Consider the following 16,203-nt stretch of genomic DNA (forward strand, 5'->3'; position numbering starts at 1 on the left):
CATGCTTCGGTTTCTATATCATTGCAAATGTAGGCTGTCACAGGCGCCCAGAGAAAAAAAATCTTGCAGGTGCCAAGCTCACTGAACTTGCTAAATAACATGGCTGGCAACCAGGGAAGTAACCCAGAAACTCAGCTGGAGAGTGGTTGGATTGCAAGATCTCATCCCAAAGAGAAGTGGATGCCTGACACTTGAAAGGGGTGCACTCTCAAGGGACTGGAAAAGGGTCTCAGCGTGGGCAGCCTACGCAGGTACTGCAACAATTACAGTAGCGTTAAACCAGAATAACTCTACTGAAGTCAGAGCGTTGTTCTAAAATTGCACTACTGTAACTGTGACCTAAGTTTGACCATCAGTGCACAGGTTGGGCACTATACAGTGAAGTGAAATTAAATACATGGATGCATTTCGTTAAACAGTGAGGACTACAAAACAGATATTTACAGATTAAGTTATGTTAAAATAAAAAATTAAAATAAAAATTTAAATTTTACTTCCATTGAGAAAAAGAAAATAATTTTGGCTGACCGATGCTAATGGTACTGTCTGCCTCTTTGCTTCTGTTGTAATGGTGTTTTGGCATTCATGTCACACTCCTGCATCAGGCAAAATTTTCATTTTCACACTTCTTTGTGAACAGAATTTCACCCCAAGAATGGAATGAAGGCCTAAAGTACCAAATCAAGAGCTTATTTGGTTTCAAACTGCTCACACTGTCCTGTTTTTGGCTTGGTTGTTCTGAGCTACTTTAGTCTGTTAGTATATGAAACTGAAGATCAACCTAAGGTCTGATGGCATTAATTTGGGGTGACCTGTAGTTATACTATGTTATGCATTTGCATCTTCTTCTGAATCCATGTCATAATATAACCAGAGATGAGCCTGAGACACAAAATTAGATCCAGAAAGATATTTCCCAAAGTTTGGTGGTGTTCGCACAAACGCATATTTAAAAGCTGCTTCTCTTCTTTTATAGAAACAACAATACTGGTATCATGGATAAGCTATCTCCGGAAAAAAATGTGTAAGAGTTTAGTCTTGAAATTCTTGAATTTAGAGATTGTCTAAGTCCAGGGTTTTGGTTCAGACAATCTCAAAAGTGTAGGAGATTTTGAGACACCTGTAGTTAACAGAGGACTTCAGTCTCCAGAGCTACAGACACTCTACCAGATTTTAAAAATAAATAAATTAACTTAATGAAATATTTAGTGTTTGACAACCATATTCATTATTGTTAGACTACATACTGTATATAAAACACATGGTTGAGCAAAAACACACTTAAATTCTGTAGCTTACCAGCACACAGGTTTCCATGGTAATATGGGCAAGAAAAGTCATCCATTTCACAGTATTTGCCATACACTTTGCCCAGCTTGGTTTTGTGACAGAGACATCTTCCACCTATGCAGTCTCCTTGACCACTGCAGATGGGCTGGTCTGGGTGCAACTTACACCTCTCAGAAGGAAATGTATCTTCACTGGAACTACAATTAGTGTCTTCACAATGGGTGCTTTCACCATCGAGAAAAGTTTCATCGACACATATTCTTTTGTGCCTTGCACTGTCCTCACACTGACAGGCACAGTTTTTATATATATTAATTATGGTGGTTTCATTGAAACCAATAGGTCTGATTATCACATATTTTCTTCCTCCAGTTGTACCACATCCTTTCATTGCAACTGAGACATTAAAAAGCACCTAAGACAAAAATAAATACTGCATTTATAATGTAGTAATTATTTCCTGTAAATTGTTTCAACATTCTATCATAAATTAAACAAGAAATCATACCACTTATAATACCTACCAAGCAATAAGACTGAAGACACAGTAGCAATTAGTGAATGAATCATATTTTAGTAATGACAAAAGTAACAAGCATAGTGATACCCAATAGTACAAGACAAAAACAGCCTACATTTCATGTTGAAAAGACATTGTACATGATCTGCAGAATGCAGATTTAAAGAAAGGAATACAGAATTTGCAAAGATAGCTGTTCTATTTCTAACTTCTGACCATGATGTTAGAAATTTCCTTTTCTTGTTATTATTTACATTATGACAGCCCCTAGAAACCTCGATCATAATCGGGACTCTGCAGTGCCACACGTCCCTGCCACAAAGAGTTTACAATTTATGCCAATACAAATGTATCAACCTTTCAGAGTAGCCTAACATCAGTGAGTTAACATATCAGTAACCTTTGTGTCACTTTAAGATCTAAATAAAAGTATTTGTTCGAACAACATATACATGCATATTGCACTGTTAAGCCTGTAACACCACTTTCACTTTTTGGCACTTCACCAACACTAGCTCAGCAAATAAAACAAAGTTAAAATATTAAATATTTGAAGGTTCACTGTGTAATCTGAATGATACGTTTCCTTTGGAGACCCAATCTGGCTTTTAGGACTTCTGCATGAATACCTTGGATTAGGCCATGAATGTCCTCTTCTACTTGAGGACTACATACACTTAGTTTCCAATATGCAAAATATGATATCACTGTGACCCTTAACACTGTGTGTTGCTGGCATCTTAATGAGTGCATGGGTAGGTTATTCCCTTTATGACTTATAAATGAGCAAGGAAAAAAATAAGGGTCTGTAGACTGTACAGAGTGAGATCTTTCTGGCTGCCAACTCATTCCCGCTATCAGCAAACAGAAAGCAGGGACTCATCAAACCTTCTTCCACCAGACAAAAAGCCAGCTGGAGGGGATGATGGAGAAGACCATCTTCTAAGGAATCTTCAACAATATATCCCCACTACTTTCAAGTGGTTAGGCATGGGAAATACCTCCCTCCAACCCCCTGGATCTTATACAAATGTAACAAAAACAGCAACAAGAACCAGCCTGAAATCTGAGCCCAGAACACATCCAACTCTTGCCCTGTGATGAGAGAGGGCTACGGGAGCTCTTGGTGGCTACCTAGATTCTAACAGGGGCAGGAGAAGGACAGACAGTCGCAGAACATAGAACTGTAGAGAGCTAAAGGCAGTAGTAGTTCTGCAAATCACTTCTGCAGAGCTGTCCTTTTTTCTTCTGGTCCTTCTGTCATGGGATATCCATCTTCTTTGATATGCCAGCCCACTGATGAACTAAAACCCATGGCCTTTGGAAACTTTGAAGGCAGTAGATATTTTCCTATGGGTTGGGTCAACCGAGTATTAAAACCTTGACATTTCCATTGTCTTTTCCATTGGTAGGGTACTGCCTATGAAGGCAATCAGGCATGGGGGCCTCTTTTGAAAAGCTGCTCAGCCTGCTGATTGGAAAGGGAAAGCTCCCACCTGTGTTCATCAGAGCAGGAATATAAACAGAAAGAAGGGGTGGTAAAAGAATTAGGGAAGAAGGAAATGTTTTACTTTACTCTTCTCCAGTCTAAGGAGGTAACTAGGTCTACAGACTTCTAAATCAAAGCCCAGATACAGAAAATAAGAAACTGACTATTATATTACACAAGAAATTGGACTAAGTACAAGAAACTAAAATGGCTTATTTCTCCTTTTCTTCTCTCCCCCACACCTCTCTGACCCCCAGCTAAAGAAAGCCAGCCTTTGTTTGGCAGTTACCTCTATCTTGGGACCAGACTGAAGAAAGCCTCAGACCTGATTTGTATATGGGTAACAGAGGAGAAAGGCTGTGCCTCCAAGCAGCAGGACATGGTATATTGTCTTTCTCCCGTGTTTTCTTGATGCATGATCCTAAACTCCTGGGTCACCACTGTACAACATTTAAAAGAGTATCATGCTTTTAGGACACAGTATGAAGACCACCAAACATTATGACAGGCCTTACTAGAAAGACTAGCTGAAGTGCTTATACCTTGAAGAGGTCACAGAATCTTCCAAAGTTTTGTGTTTTGGTAGGAGGAGAAAGGAAGGAGGATTGTGCAATGAAAGGAATGTGAGAATGAAGGAAAAGCATTCTCTGAGTAAACAAATACTGAAAGGAAGATTTACTGTTAAGAAGTTAACCTCTTGAAGAAGGCTGATTTTCAGCTGCTGCTAGTTTTGGACCACATTTGCTATCTTTTTTTTTTTTTTTTTTATTAAAAAGAAACAGATAAACATTTGTTTTTCTGTTCATTAGACAACAGAACTAATTACAATGATACTACCTATAGCAAGCGTAGGTGGGAACACTGTAGCTGAGCTTAAAGGAAAAAACTAGCAAGCCGATCTGGAACTAGTCATGCAAACAAAATCTACAAAAGCATAAACCATGGTGTAATTTCTAAATTTCACAGAGCAAATCCACTGATTTGTGACTGCATACATACATAGACATGAGTGACGTTAGCTAAGCTACATAAACTTGGTAAGAGGAATAGAACTCCTTGAACTTACACTCCAAAAAGCACAGACCTCTTTTTAATGAATTAAATAAATTGCTTTGCCAATTTAAGCAATGGAATAAAGATATAAATGCACGCACAAATAGAACCAATTACATCCACTAGAGGACAATGCTCCAGATGGACATAAATTGACCCTTTAATCTGATTTACACAATATAACCAATTACCAGGATCTCTGGGCATGTGTAGAAAACACAATTTTTAAGCAAAGAAGCAGAAAAAAAATGCCCCAAGCCATGGGCAAGCAGTTGTCAATCTGCCTCTAATGACTCTTCTCCTTACATACCTTTAAGGCTCTTCAGCTGAAGAGACCTTTCATATAAAACATGAGCACATTCAATGGTGGGCTGTGGGGAATGATCCTCATCAATATTATTTAGATTGTTGACAACAATGCTTTGAACCTCATCTCCAGGAAATCAGTGAGAACAAACATTAGCTTTTGGTTTTAAATAAGGTTCAGGAGAAATAATGCCAAGGTGAATTTGGAGAGTTGATAATCAAGAACACAGAAATCTACTTTTGGTCTTAAAAAAGCTCTAGAAGATACCATACAACTAAGAAACATATAATACATGGTTCAATTCCTTTGCAATTGAGAAACTCAACATACTTCTTCATTATAAGCCACATTTTTGCATCCTTCCATGCCTGTTTTTCTACTTCCATCAGGACAGATTGCAGTTACATTAAAGTGTAGATCTTGGATCTGGTTATCCACCTGAATTTTCACTTCAGAGATTAGTTTCTGTAATGAAAAACAATTTTTAATTACATTGCATTTCAACATGTAATATGCATTAGCATCTAAAACATGACCATGCTTGACTGAGTGGATTTAACTGAAATGAAAAAATCTTGTCTGTTCGAATAATGGAATGAATTAAAGCATTGTTTTTCATATAAAGACCCAATTATATTCCAAATACATACAATCAGTTAACTAGTAATCCTGAAAAAGAAAAAACGGCTACTAACCTTTCCGTAAGGTTATTGTTCTTCAGGATGTGTTGCTGATGTCCATTCCAATATAGGTGTGCGTGCGTCGGATGCACCATCGCCAGAAGTTTTTCCCCTAGTGGTATCCATCAGGTTGACTATGATGCCCCTTGGAGTGGCGCCTTCATGGCGCAGTATATATTCACCTGCTGGTTTGCCGCCTCCTCAGTTCCTTCTTGCCGACAACTCCAACAGAGGGGTAGGTGGGTGGGTTGTGGAATGGTCACGAGCAACACATCTCAAAGAACAGTTACAGAAAAGTTAGTGACCATTTTTTCTTCTTTGATTGCTTGCTCACATCCATTCCAATATAGGTGATTCCCAAGCAATCAGTCAGGTGGTGGGATTGGAGTTTCGCTGAGACACAGACTGGAGGACTGCTGTTCCAAAAGCTGCAGAATTTCTGACCTGTTGAGTGATGGCATAGTGCGAGGTGAATGTGTAGACAGAAGATCAGGTCACCGCCTTGCAGATATCCAGGATCGGGACTCGAGCCACAAATGCCGCTGAAGAGGCGTGGGATCCTGTGGAGTGTGGATTCTTTATTCGGAATTGTGGCAAGAGTGGAGGTGACACTTAAGCTACATCGTAGCACGTGCGGATGCAGGATGTGATCCAAGAGGAGATTCTCTGTGTCGAGCAAGGATTCCCCTTCATCCTCTCTGCAATAGCGACAAAAAGCTGAGTGGTCTTCTGGAATGGCTTGGTCCTTTCTATGTAAAAAGGTGCGCATCTAACGTCCAGAGACCGTAACCTCTGCTCAGGCCTATTAGCATGAGGCTTGGGATAGAATATGGGAAGAAAAATGTCCTGGTTACCGTGAAAATAAGAGACCACTTTCGGAAAGAAGGACGGATGTGGTCAAAGTTGGACCTTGTCCTTGAAGAAAACTGTATACAGTGGTTCAGAGGTGAGGGCTCAGTTTTCTGAGACTCTTCTGGCCAAAATAATGGGTACCATGAAGACTGTCTTACAGGACAAGTAGAGCAAGGGCATGTTGCCATTGGCTCGAACGGTGGCCCTGTCAGTCTTGACATTACCAGGATAAGGTCGGAAGGAGGCAGAGGCTGGCACACTTGTGGATACAAATGCTCTAATACCTTCAAGTATCGGGCACAGATCAGGTTTGAAAATACCAACCAGCCATTCACCGCTGGGGACGAGATTGCAGCTAAGTGAACCCTGATGGACGATACCGCAAGACCTTCCTTCTTCAAGTAGAATGGGTAGTCCAGGATAACGGGCAGTGGGGCCTCCAAAGGTAGGATCTTTCTCTTCAGTGACCACAGCATAAACCTATTCCACGTAGCCAAATAGGCCACTCTAGTTGACTGCTTTCTGATACCCATAAGGACAGCTCGCACCAGTGCCAAGCAGTCCTGTTCTGCCTCGCTCAGCCATGGAGCTTCCAGGCCTTCAAGTGTAGGGGACTCCAGGTTTGGGTGGAGCATACATCTGTGCTCCTGGGCAATCAAGTCCAGCAGCACCAGAAGACTGACTGGTATGCCGGTGCTATAAGGATTATGTGCACCTTTGTCCCTCCTTACCTTGAGCAACACCCTATGGATGAGCAGTGTGGGAGGAAAGGCGTAGAGAAACCTCCCTCTCCAGGGAAGGAGAAAGGTATTCAAGAGTGAGCCTGAGCTGTGCCCCAGGTACGAACAGAACTGGAGGCATTTCCTGTTAAATCTGGTTGCAAACAGTTCCACCTGGGGAAACCCGGACCTCTGGAAAACTGCATTCAAGATGTCTGGTCAGACGGACCACTCGTGATGATTGGTGAAGGATCTGTCAGGTGGTCTGCCAGCCTGTTCTGAGTGCCTGGTAGACAGGAGGCTTCCAGGGGAATGGAATTGACTATGCAGTACTCCCATAGCCTCAGCACTTCCTGCCATGGGGGAAAAGAGCGAGCCCACTCCCTTGTTTATTTATATAAAACATTGTGGTTGTGACACGCATTTGCCATGTACGTTGTGACAGAATGCCTGACAGGCTGGGTGCACTGCTCTTAATTCCCTGACATTGATATGTAGGGCTAATTCCTCTGGCATCCAGAGGCCCTGAGTCCTGAGGGGGACTCCCCAAGTGAGCTTCCCATCCCATGTCCGAACTGTTGGTGACCAGCAACATTGAAGGGGTGGGCCTTGTGAAGGAGATACTGGCACACACTGTGTCTCAGTCCAGCCACCACTGGAGAGTGAGCATTCCTGCTGAGGGAAGAGTGATCACCTCGTCCAACGGGTGATGGCCTGGTTACCCAATGCCACCCATGCTTGGAGAGGCTGCAGTCTGAGCTGTGCATGCTGCACCACATAGGTACAAGAGGCCACATGTCCCAGGAGCCTCAGGCATCTCCATGCCCTGGTGATGGTAAAGGACTTCAGACTATTTATGATCTCTTGGATGGCCTTGAGGCAGTTCTCTGGCAGGAGGCTCTGGCCTGGTTTGAGTTGAGAACCGCTCCTATGAACTCTGTCCTTTGAATAGGAGAGAAAATCGACTTGTGCTCGTTTATCAGAAGCCCCAGGTTCCTGAAAGTGGACTGTAAGAGGTTCATATGCTCTTCCAGCACATCTCTCAACCAACTTTTGATCAGCCAGTCATCCAGGTAAGACCTGCACTCCTTGCCTCCTGAGAAAGGCCACCACCACTGCCATGCACTTTGTGAATACTTGTGGAGCTGCCGACAGGGTAGCTGAATCTTAGGGAAGGAATATTAGAGGCTAGGAAGACCATACTGAACTTCAACTTCTTCATAAACTTGTTGAGGTTCTGCAGGTCTAGGATGGGTCTGAGATCCCTGTTGACGTTCGGGATCAGGAAGTAGTGTGAGTAAAACCCTTTGTCTCTTAACCCCACAGAAATGACTTCCACGGCTCCCACCCTTAGGAACAACTATACTTCATGGGCCAGAAGTCTCAGGGTCCCTGAAGAGGGACAGGGAGGGAGGGTGGGAAGGAGGGGAAGAAATGAACTGCAGGGTATATCCCACTTCTACCGTGTGGAGCACCTAATGGTCTGAAGTGATGTTGATCCAGGCACAGTAAAAATGGGACAAATGGGCCACAAACATAGAGGTAAGATCCAGGCTTTGGTCTGGTGTGCCATCCTTGGGCACACCCACAAAATGACTGCTTAGACCCCGCCGGTTGTTTTGAGGGCATAGACGTGGATGTTGAAGGGGCGTGAGGTGTATGCCTCCTCCGAAAGCCCTTGTTCCTCTACCGACCAAAGTCCTGCCTCTGCAGTTGATGAGGCTGGTAGAATCGGCCCATAGGTTGGGGCTCATAAAGTTTATGAGCCGGGGCTGGTGTGTGAAGTCCTAACGACGTCAGAGTGGCCCTGGAATCCTTCAGATTATGAATACGGGCATCCATTTAATCTGAAAAGAGAGAATTTCCCTCAAACAGCAGGTCCTGAATTGTTTTCTGGATCTCATGAGGGAGTCCAGAGGACTGGAGCCAAGAGCTCAGTCTCATTACTACAACTGTGGCTGTGGTGTGGGCTGCCGCATCTGCAGGATCAAGGCCGCCTGGATGGATGCCTGGGCTACAGCTTGCCTTCCTCCATCAAAGCTGCGAACTCTGCTCTAGACTCTGTCGGTAAGAGCTCTTTAACATGGCAGACTATGAATTAAAGTCATAACAACTTACGAGGACCTGGTGGTTCAAGATCCTCAGTTGGAGGCCCTGTGTAGAGTAGAACTTTCTCCCCAACAGGTTTAGTTTCCTGGCCTCCTTTGCCTTAGGCGAGGATTCTTGTTGTCCCTGTCTTTCCCGCTTGTTTGCAGCAGCCACAACTAGGGAACCCAGCGGGGGATGAGTATATAGGTACTCATACCCCTTTAGGGGAACAAAGTACTTTCGTTCCACTCTCTTAGCCGTGGGTTGGAGAGATGCAGGGGTTTGCCTTGCTGTAAAATGGCATCGTTTAAAGGTAGAGCCACTCGAGCTGGACCTGAGGATGTCAATATGTCCACCAAGGCCAGAGCAAATTCCTCTATCTCCTTCACTTGTACATTCAGGTTCTGAACCACTCGATACGAGAGCTCTTGATGGGCCCTGTAATCAACTTGCGTGGGTGTTATGGACATACCTGCCACTGCCTTGTGGGAGAAGATGAGGAGGAGGCTTGGAATGTCATCTGGGACTGCATGTCCTCCATAGCTGGTGGGTCCCTTGTGGGGGTGTCCTAGGCCTCCTCCATTTCTGCCCCCAGAACTGAACCCCTCTCCAAAGGGGAAGGTGGAGGTACCCTCACCTCTGAGGGCACCAAGTGGGACCGACCCATGTGGGAGGCTTGGTAGGTTTGCGCTGCCCATGGAGTCCACATTGGCCAATGTAGTGGCAGCTGCCACTGGGCAGGTGGCCATGTTGCCTGTGCCAACCCCTGGGTCACCAGCACAGGATGCCCAAGGTCCGCCTGATGTCTGCTGTGTCGCGAGGTATAAGACCCTGCCTGCAACTTTGGAGCCCAAGGACCCGCTCCTGAGTGATCATGGCGGTGCTCTACCCATCAGTGCCATGCAGTGGAACCGCGTTGAGGAGCGGTGCCTCAATGGTGATTTGCTCCAGGAATGTGATCAGCGCCTCAATGGGCAGCAGTGCCAGGGTCGTGACCGGGTGTCGGAATTGCAACCGGCACTGGGGCTGCAATCGGCGAGGAGTGGAGCTACTAGAGAAGGAGTGAGATGCCGGGCAGTGCAGGGCACCATTATTGTCGGCTTGCCCAAGACAAGCCCTTGCCTCTGTGGGACAGGTTCCTACAGTACCTGGGCTGCCACCGATGGGCCTTGGCTTAGAGGAGCTGCTGGAAGGGACAGAAGGCCTCTCACTGCCTCATATGTCTCTAGGGTTGAGTCACCTCTGGCTTACCCTAGGTGGGGAGCCCACGCGCACCGGACTCAACAGGTCCCTTCCCGCGGCTGAAGTCAACGGTGCAGGCTGGTTGCTGCCCATGTAATAGTGGCCCAACACAGGTCTCACTCTCTCTGTGGCTTTTCTCAGATTGAATTGTCCCCAGTCCGACTTCTTTGTCCTTTTCTTCTGCACTGGTGATGGGGAGCAGTGCCAACAAGCCAGGGTTGACTTCTTGGCAGTCGGGGAACTGTATGGGTGCCACATAACCAGTGCCAGGCATCCCGGGTCTCACTGAGCCTCTCTAAATGAGGGTTTTGATGCAAAGTGCTGCCTCCATTAAAAGAAATTTTAGTCTATTGTCTCTCTTCTTCTTAGTCCGGGGCTTAATGTTCTTACAGAGTCGGAATTTTTCCTGAATGTGGCTCTCTCCCAGGCACTTCAGGCAGCTGTCATGTGGGTTGCTTACCAGGATGGGCTTGTGGCATTTTGCACACTATTTGAAGCTCTGAGACCAAGGCTTGCCCCGGGACCCTGGTGGTAAGCACCTTGGTGCAGGAGCTTACAAATACCCTATCTTACCTAACTATTTGCTAACTACCAACTAATTGAACTATTTACACTCTATTTTACAGGAAACCACTAAGGAGTATTTGCATGCAGAGCAAGAGAAGGAGAGTGTTCCAGCGACCGTCATGGATGGGAAGAAGGAACTGAGGAAGTGGTGGGTCAGCAGGTGCCTATATACCACACCATGAAGGCGCCACTCCAGGGGGTACCAGAATCGACCTGATGGCTACGACCAGGGGGAAAACTTCCAGCGACCGTGCACGTGACATACGCACAACTATATTGAACTAGACATAAGCAAGCAGTCGAAGAAGAAGATTAGGGTATCCACATTCAAGTTTCCTGCTATTTTTACATACTTTTGTGACTGTGTATTTATGACCATTGAAAAACCTATTCTAATGACTGTGTGTAACAAAAACTGGTTATTGCAGTGACAATGCTGTCTTAACAGCACTCTTTAAATAAAAGAGCAAGTATGCATCTATTGTTATCTAGCAGGAAGGGTTCCAAATTAGCTTGACAGTTTCCTCTTATGACATTTTGCATCTGCTTAGGAAAATTTTCTCAGGACAAGCCTCAGGTTATTCTAAAAGCTACTGGATTATACTAACTGATTTATTCAGGACAGATGGTATTAAGCAGGCAACTAGCCAATCCTGATTGGGGCATTTGAGTGCTACAGTCATATGAAACAAAAACCCAACATAATCAAAAACTGCACTACTGTGCAATGAGTCCACCTGTTCATTTTAGAGGGAATATTTCTTCTATTTGGCTTATTACAGATTTATTAAAACTGATTGCTAAAAGCTACTACTATCTGTACAAAAGTGATATGTATACTTTCCCCTATTTTAATGGGTTTTAAATATTTAATTGGACATTTTCGCTGTTATAAAAGGAAGATAAATTACATGAATCTGAAAACATGTTTTTTGACCTCTGAAAATTAGTGACTCATCTATCGTTTTTTAGCCAAGGATTTTCAGGCAGTGTTTTCCATATATAAGCCAATAGATTTCCCTGCTTAGAACACAAATGCAAAACGCCCACTATCTAACATTAACAACTACATTTATTTTCTTATATTAACACATTTGATTTCAGGAAGGCAAAACATCCAAGGCCAGTTCACAATGTATTTGTGCAGCACACATGCTAGAACCATTTTAAAAACTGAAAGTACCAAACCCACAAGGAAGGGAGGAGGGAAGGAAGAAAAGAAATAATGGATATTTGAGAAGTAAAAAACAGGATGAGAGAGTGGGTGGATGGAGCAGGAAAGACCTGAATAATCTTCGATAAAACAAAAAGGTTACATTGTGAAATTTTCATTTCTTCTCATTATGTCCAGGGGTATCTTCTAAAAATTGAGGTAGGATATTTGATGACTAACACAAATGTGCCATGTTACTGGTCAGAAACGATGTAGCAAGAAATAATCTACTGATACTATGGAATGCTAAAAAGGCCAGTGGCCTTAACCAAATGATGCATAGCACAAACCTTGGAAGTTTTCTGGAAATCACCTTTCAAAATTAACATGATCAGAGAAGACACAACACAGATTAAATTCACTGAAACTGATTTGTATCAATTCAACTCCTGCTATTTTGTCTGTCTTTGGCTATTTCATAGTGTTTGCCTTTAACAGCACTGCAAGTTAAATGTGCAGTGACATACGTTAGTGACTTATTTGGTATGCCTTGATAATCCTCAGACCTCAAAAGACAATGGTTTGTAAAACTTTTTCCTTACACAAAAGATGTCAAATGCTCTGAGATCTCCTTGCAAGTCCAATTTTAACATAGTTATCCTGCTATGGCAAAACCTACTTTAAGACTATATCACAAGTGGACATCAGTAAATAAGACACTCCCAACTCCTACAAGTAAAAAAATGTTGTAATATACAGCCATATCGCAGATGCAATATCTATAGTTTTGTATTACATTTCTTAGCCTTTATGTAATATTGGTTTTGGGAAAAACAGCTAAAAAAGAAAGCATATGTATAGGAAAACAGAATGGGTAAAAAGTAAGAGGATAAAGGAGGGAACAGAGATAGAATATAGAACTAAGAGGGAGAAAAAAAGAGAGACCAAAAAGGAAAAAAATTAGAAAAGACAGAAGTGACAGAAAAAAGTTAAGGAAGGCGGAGACACAGAAAATGCACCTAAACCCACAAACCACTTCCTAGGAAGTAGCATGACAACCAGTGCAAAGGATTCCTTGGGACAGTCAGGAGCAATTAAGGCACCAATAAACTGAGAACCCATCCTAACTATCAGAGGAATAGGTCACTTACAATGTTCACCAGATATGGACCTCATGCTAGGAATTTCAAAGGAGCCAGGCACTCAACTCCTATGGACTTTCAATAGGAGTTGGGCACCTAACTGCCCTAGGCACTTTTGAAAATCTCAGCCTTAGGCTGTAGTTTATTATATGTAAGAAAACTGCACAAACAAGAAAAAAAAACAATACAAAATCTTCACGGGAAACACACCTGATAGGCTTCTACCACCAAATCATTGAGATTAGCTGCTTGTGATTCTATTTGTCTTGCGACAGTACCAGGCAACAGAGGCAAAAGATCCTATGAAAAATGCAATAATTTATTCACATTTATAATCTTAAGACTGCACTTTTTAAAAAGAAATCAATTGCAATTATGACTTTTATCACACCTTATACCAGTGAAACTGGTTTCCTTGAACTGCAAAGATAACATTGATGTTGTTGTCTATCAGTTTTTCAGAAAGTTGCCCAAGCGATGGATGCTCCTGAAAAATATAATAAACTATAAAAGACTTCAGTTTTGGTAGACAAAACCCATGTTAATCATATTCTGTGGTCTCTGAGCAGTAAAATAAACATACTTGGGAGTTATTCCAATCTTTGAATACTTAACAAAAATTAAATTAAACACATATGATTCATAAAAAGAAAAGGAGTACTTGTGGCACCTTAGAGACTAACCAATTTATTTGAGCATGAGCTTTCGTGAGCTACAGCTCACTTGATGAAGTGAGCTGTAGCTCACGAAAGCTCATGCTCAAATAAATTGGTTAGTCTCTAAGGTGCCACAAGTACTCCTTTTCTTTTTGCGAATACAGACTAACACGGCTGTTCCTCTGAAACCTGACATATGATTCATGGTAAAGTACAGGGAAATTAATCAGGACTTGGTTCAATGCTTCTCAACCTTTTGATAGAGACACCATCTTCCATGGTATTGCTTTATGGGCACTGGTACCACAGTTGTTGCCTATTAACCTTCCTCCCCCACACCTCTCTTGTATTTTTCTATGCCTGTTTTCTCCTGACACTACCCATATCTTGTCTCATTTTTCAGCTTCTTTTTCATTGTTTGTTTCCCTTCTTCTGTTTGCTCCCCTTGTTACCTGAAGACGACATACTACTCAGGATGATGAAAGTGGTAAGGACATAGAGCTTGGGGTATTTGGTGGTGTTTCCGTAAGGGCACATGCCTGTTATTGACAAATGAGGTGGTCATGGAAGCAGAGAATAGCTGCGCTAGTGCCAATAAGCAGCTACTTTCACTTGTGGCAGGGCGGGAAGGGAGGAAGCTTATAATCCAAGTGCAGGAGGATGCACCTTACCCACCATTGCTGGAGTAAGGTAACAGGAGTTATAGAACCCATCCCGACCACGGCTTTCTTCCTATTCACATCGCTCCCACCCACCCCGGACTGACTTAGCAACACCCTTGGGGGCCCACCACTCAGGCAGACACACACTGGCTAGATCAAAGTCCTGCAAGGAAATCAGATCTAACAAGGGAAAATGGCCCTTTTGCACCTCTTTGTAGCAAACTTTGGAATAAAAGTTATTTTGGTAGCCCCATGTGGCATTTCCACAAAACTCCTCCTGTATAGACTACTGTAGAAAAACTAATGAGAAAACTGAAATAAAGTCTACTTATAATAGGTCTCTGTGCCTTTATAAGATGGGACAACCCAACCAGTACCGTTGGCCTGTACGGATCGGGGGAAGGGGAGGAAGTTGTGGAGATGTCATTTATTAGGATCACTATGGGATATCAATGGGAAGACCAACTGTACGATTGCAGCTGCAACAGCTCCTGTTTATACTAGCACAGCAGCAAAACATGTTGGGTGAAACAGTGCTTAGCTTTACACAGATCAAGTGCAGTCATAACAGCAGACTGAAAGCCCATTCACCAAAGGAGAGGAATTGTGTGAATGGATGCAAGGTGCTTTTTATAGAGTTGCAACACCAAAATGTTCTAGTGTAGACAAGGCTTAGTACAGCTGGTAAAATGCAGTTTATGAATTTGGGTTGAATTCAGTTTTGGCTGAATAAAAAAATAAATAAATTTTAAAAAAAAGAGGAGGAAAACAATTTTGAAAGGATCAAAACAGTTTTGAACCAAAACTGAAATTTTTCCAGTTGCGGGATGCAGGGGGAAATAAAAAATCAATTGTGGTTTGAAATAAACCAATTTTTTTCCAGATTTTTTGGTTTGACCACTGAACTAAAAAATCAGTTATTCACTCAGCTCTATTTCCGAGATGGTGAGGCCCAGCCCAGTAGTCAAACTGCAGGAACAAACATTCAAGCAAAGTCAGCCAGAGGCAAATCTAAAATCAATGGCAAAAGCTCTTAACGAGTTCTGTGGGAGCAGGACTGGGCTCTTAGGCCTGATGACACAAACTCTTACTTAGATGGGGCTCACTGAAGTCTTATGCATGTAACAGTTTGTAGGATTGGGTCTCAAGTCTATGCCTCAGCTAGATAATTTATAAGTGCAACTACAGGCTACCTATATTTTCATTTTAACTCATTGTAATGTCTGAATTTGTTATATCACGTATTAAAATATCATTTTAGATGAGTTTGAAAACGTGTTTCTTATTTTAAAAAAATAAGGCCAAAGTAAAATTTGTCAACAGAAAATTCCAGAGAGCGCTAATTTTCTATTATATTACAAACATATTACAATATCATAACAAGGCACAGCTGGCAACAGGATTAGTCATTGACCCCATTTTGCTTCCTGTAAGAATCTTACTATGTTTTATGTATTTTATCTTATCTTTTCTCTCTACTAGCCAAGAAAATGTACTCCATTTTGAGACAGCCTGTCTAGTTTTAGTTACATCATTGCTCTTTTCCTACTCGAACCTACTGTTTTCTTGAATTTAGAAAATAATTATCAGAGATATTAAATATTTCAGGGGAGAAGGTGAGGGAGTGAAACAAGGACATTTCTAATCAAAAAAGGAAAGAGTCTCCTTTCCTCCCATCACTCATGGGGACCTTTAAAGGCCAGAAAGAAGCAAAGGAAAAAAGTGGCAAACTGGAAACAATTTCTGTCTTAAAGGCAAGTATTTGTATGTAAATAAGGCGGAA

At 42.6% G+C, this 16,203-nt stretch overlaps 1 protein-coding gene across 3 annotated transcripts in view; it reads right to left on the reverse strand.

The window, feature by feature from the left end:
* The window catches only part of ITGB8 (integrin subunit beta 8), a 73,338-nt gene that overhangs the window by 13,098 nt on the left and 44,037 nt on the right, over nt 1–16,203 (reverse strand). The window contains exons 7-10 of one of the 3 annotated variants that reach the window (XM_048838348.2): nt 13,494–13,589; nt 13,313–13,402; nt 4,990–5,124; nt 1,300–1,705 (exon numbers count right to left, since the gene is read on the reverse strand). In XM_048838348.2, coding sequence (XP_048694305.2) covers nt 1,300–1,705; nt 4,990–5,124; nt 13,313–13,402; nt 13,494–13,589 — 727 coding nt within the window. The remainder of the gene's footprint in view (nt 1–1,299; nt 1,706–4,989; nt 5,125–13,312; nt 13,403–13,493; nt 13,590–16,203) is intronic. The other 2 variants (XM_075125804.1, XM_048838349.2) reach the window with 2 other exon arrangements.

Source organism: Caretta caretta, chromosome 2, assembly GCF_965140235.1.
Source record: "Caretta caretta isolate rCarCar2 chromosome 2, rCarCar1.hap1, whole genome shotgun sequence".
Classification (NCBI taxonomy): Eukaryota; Metazoa; Chordata; order Testudines; family Cheloniidae; genus Caretta; species Caretta caretta.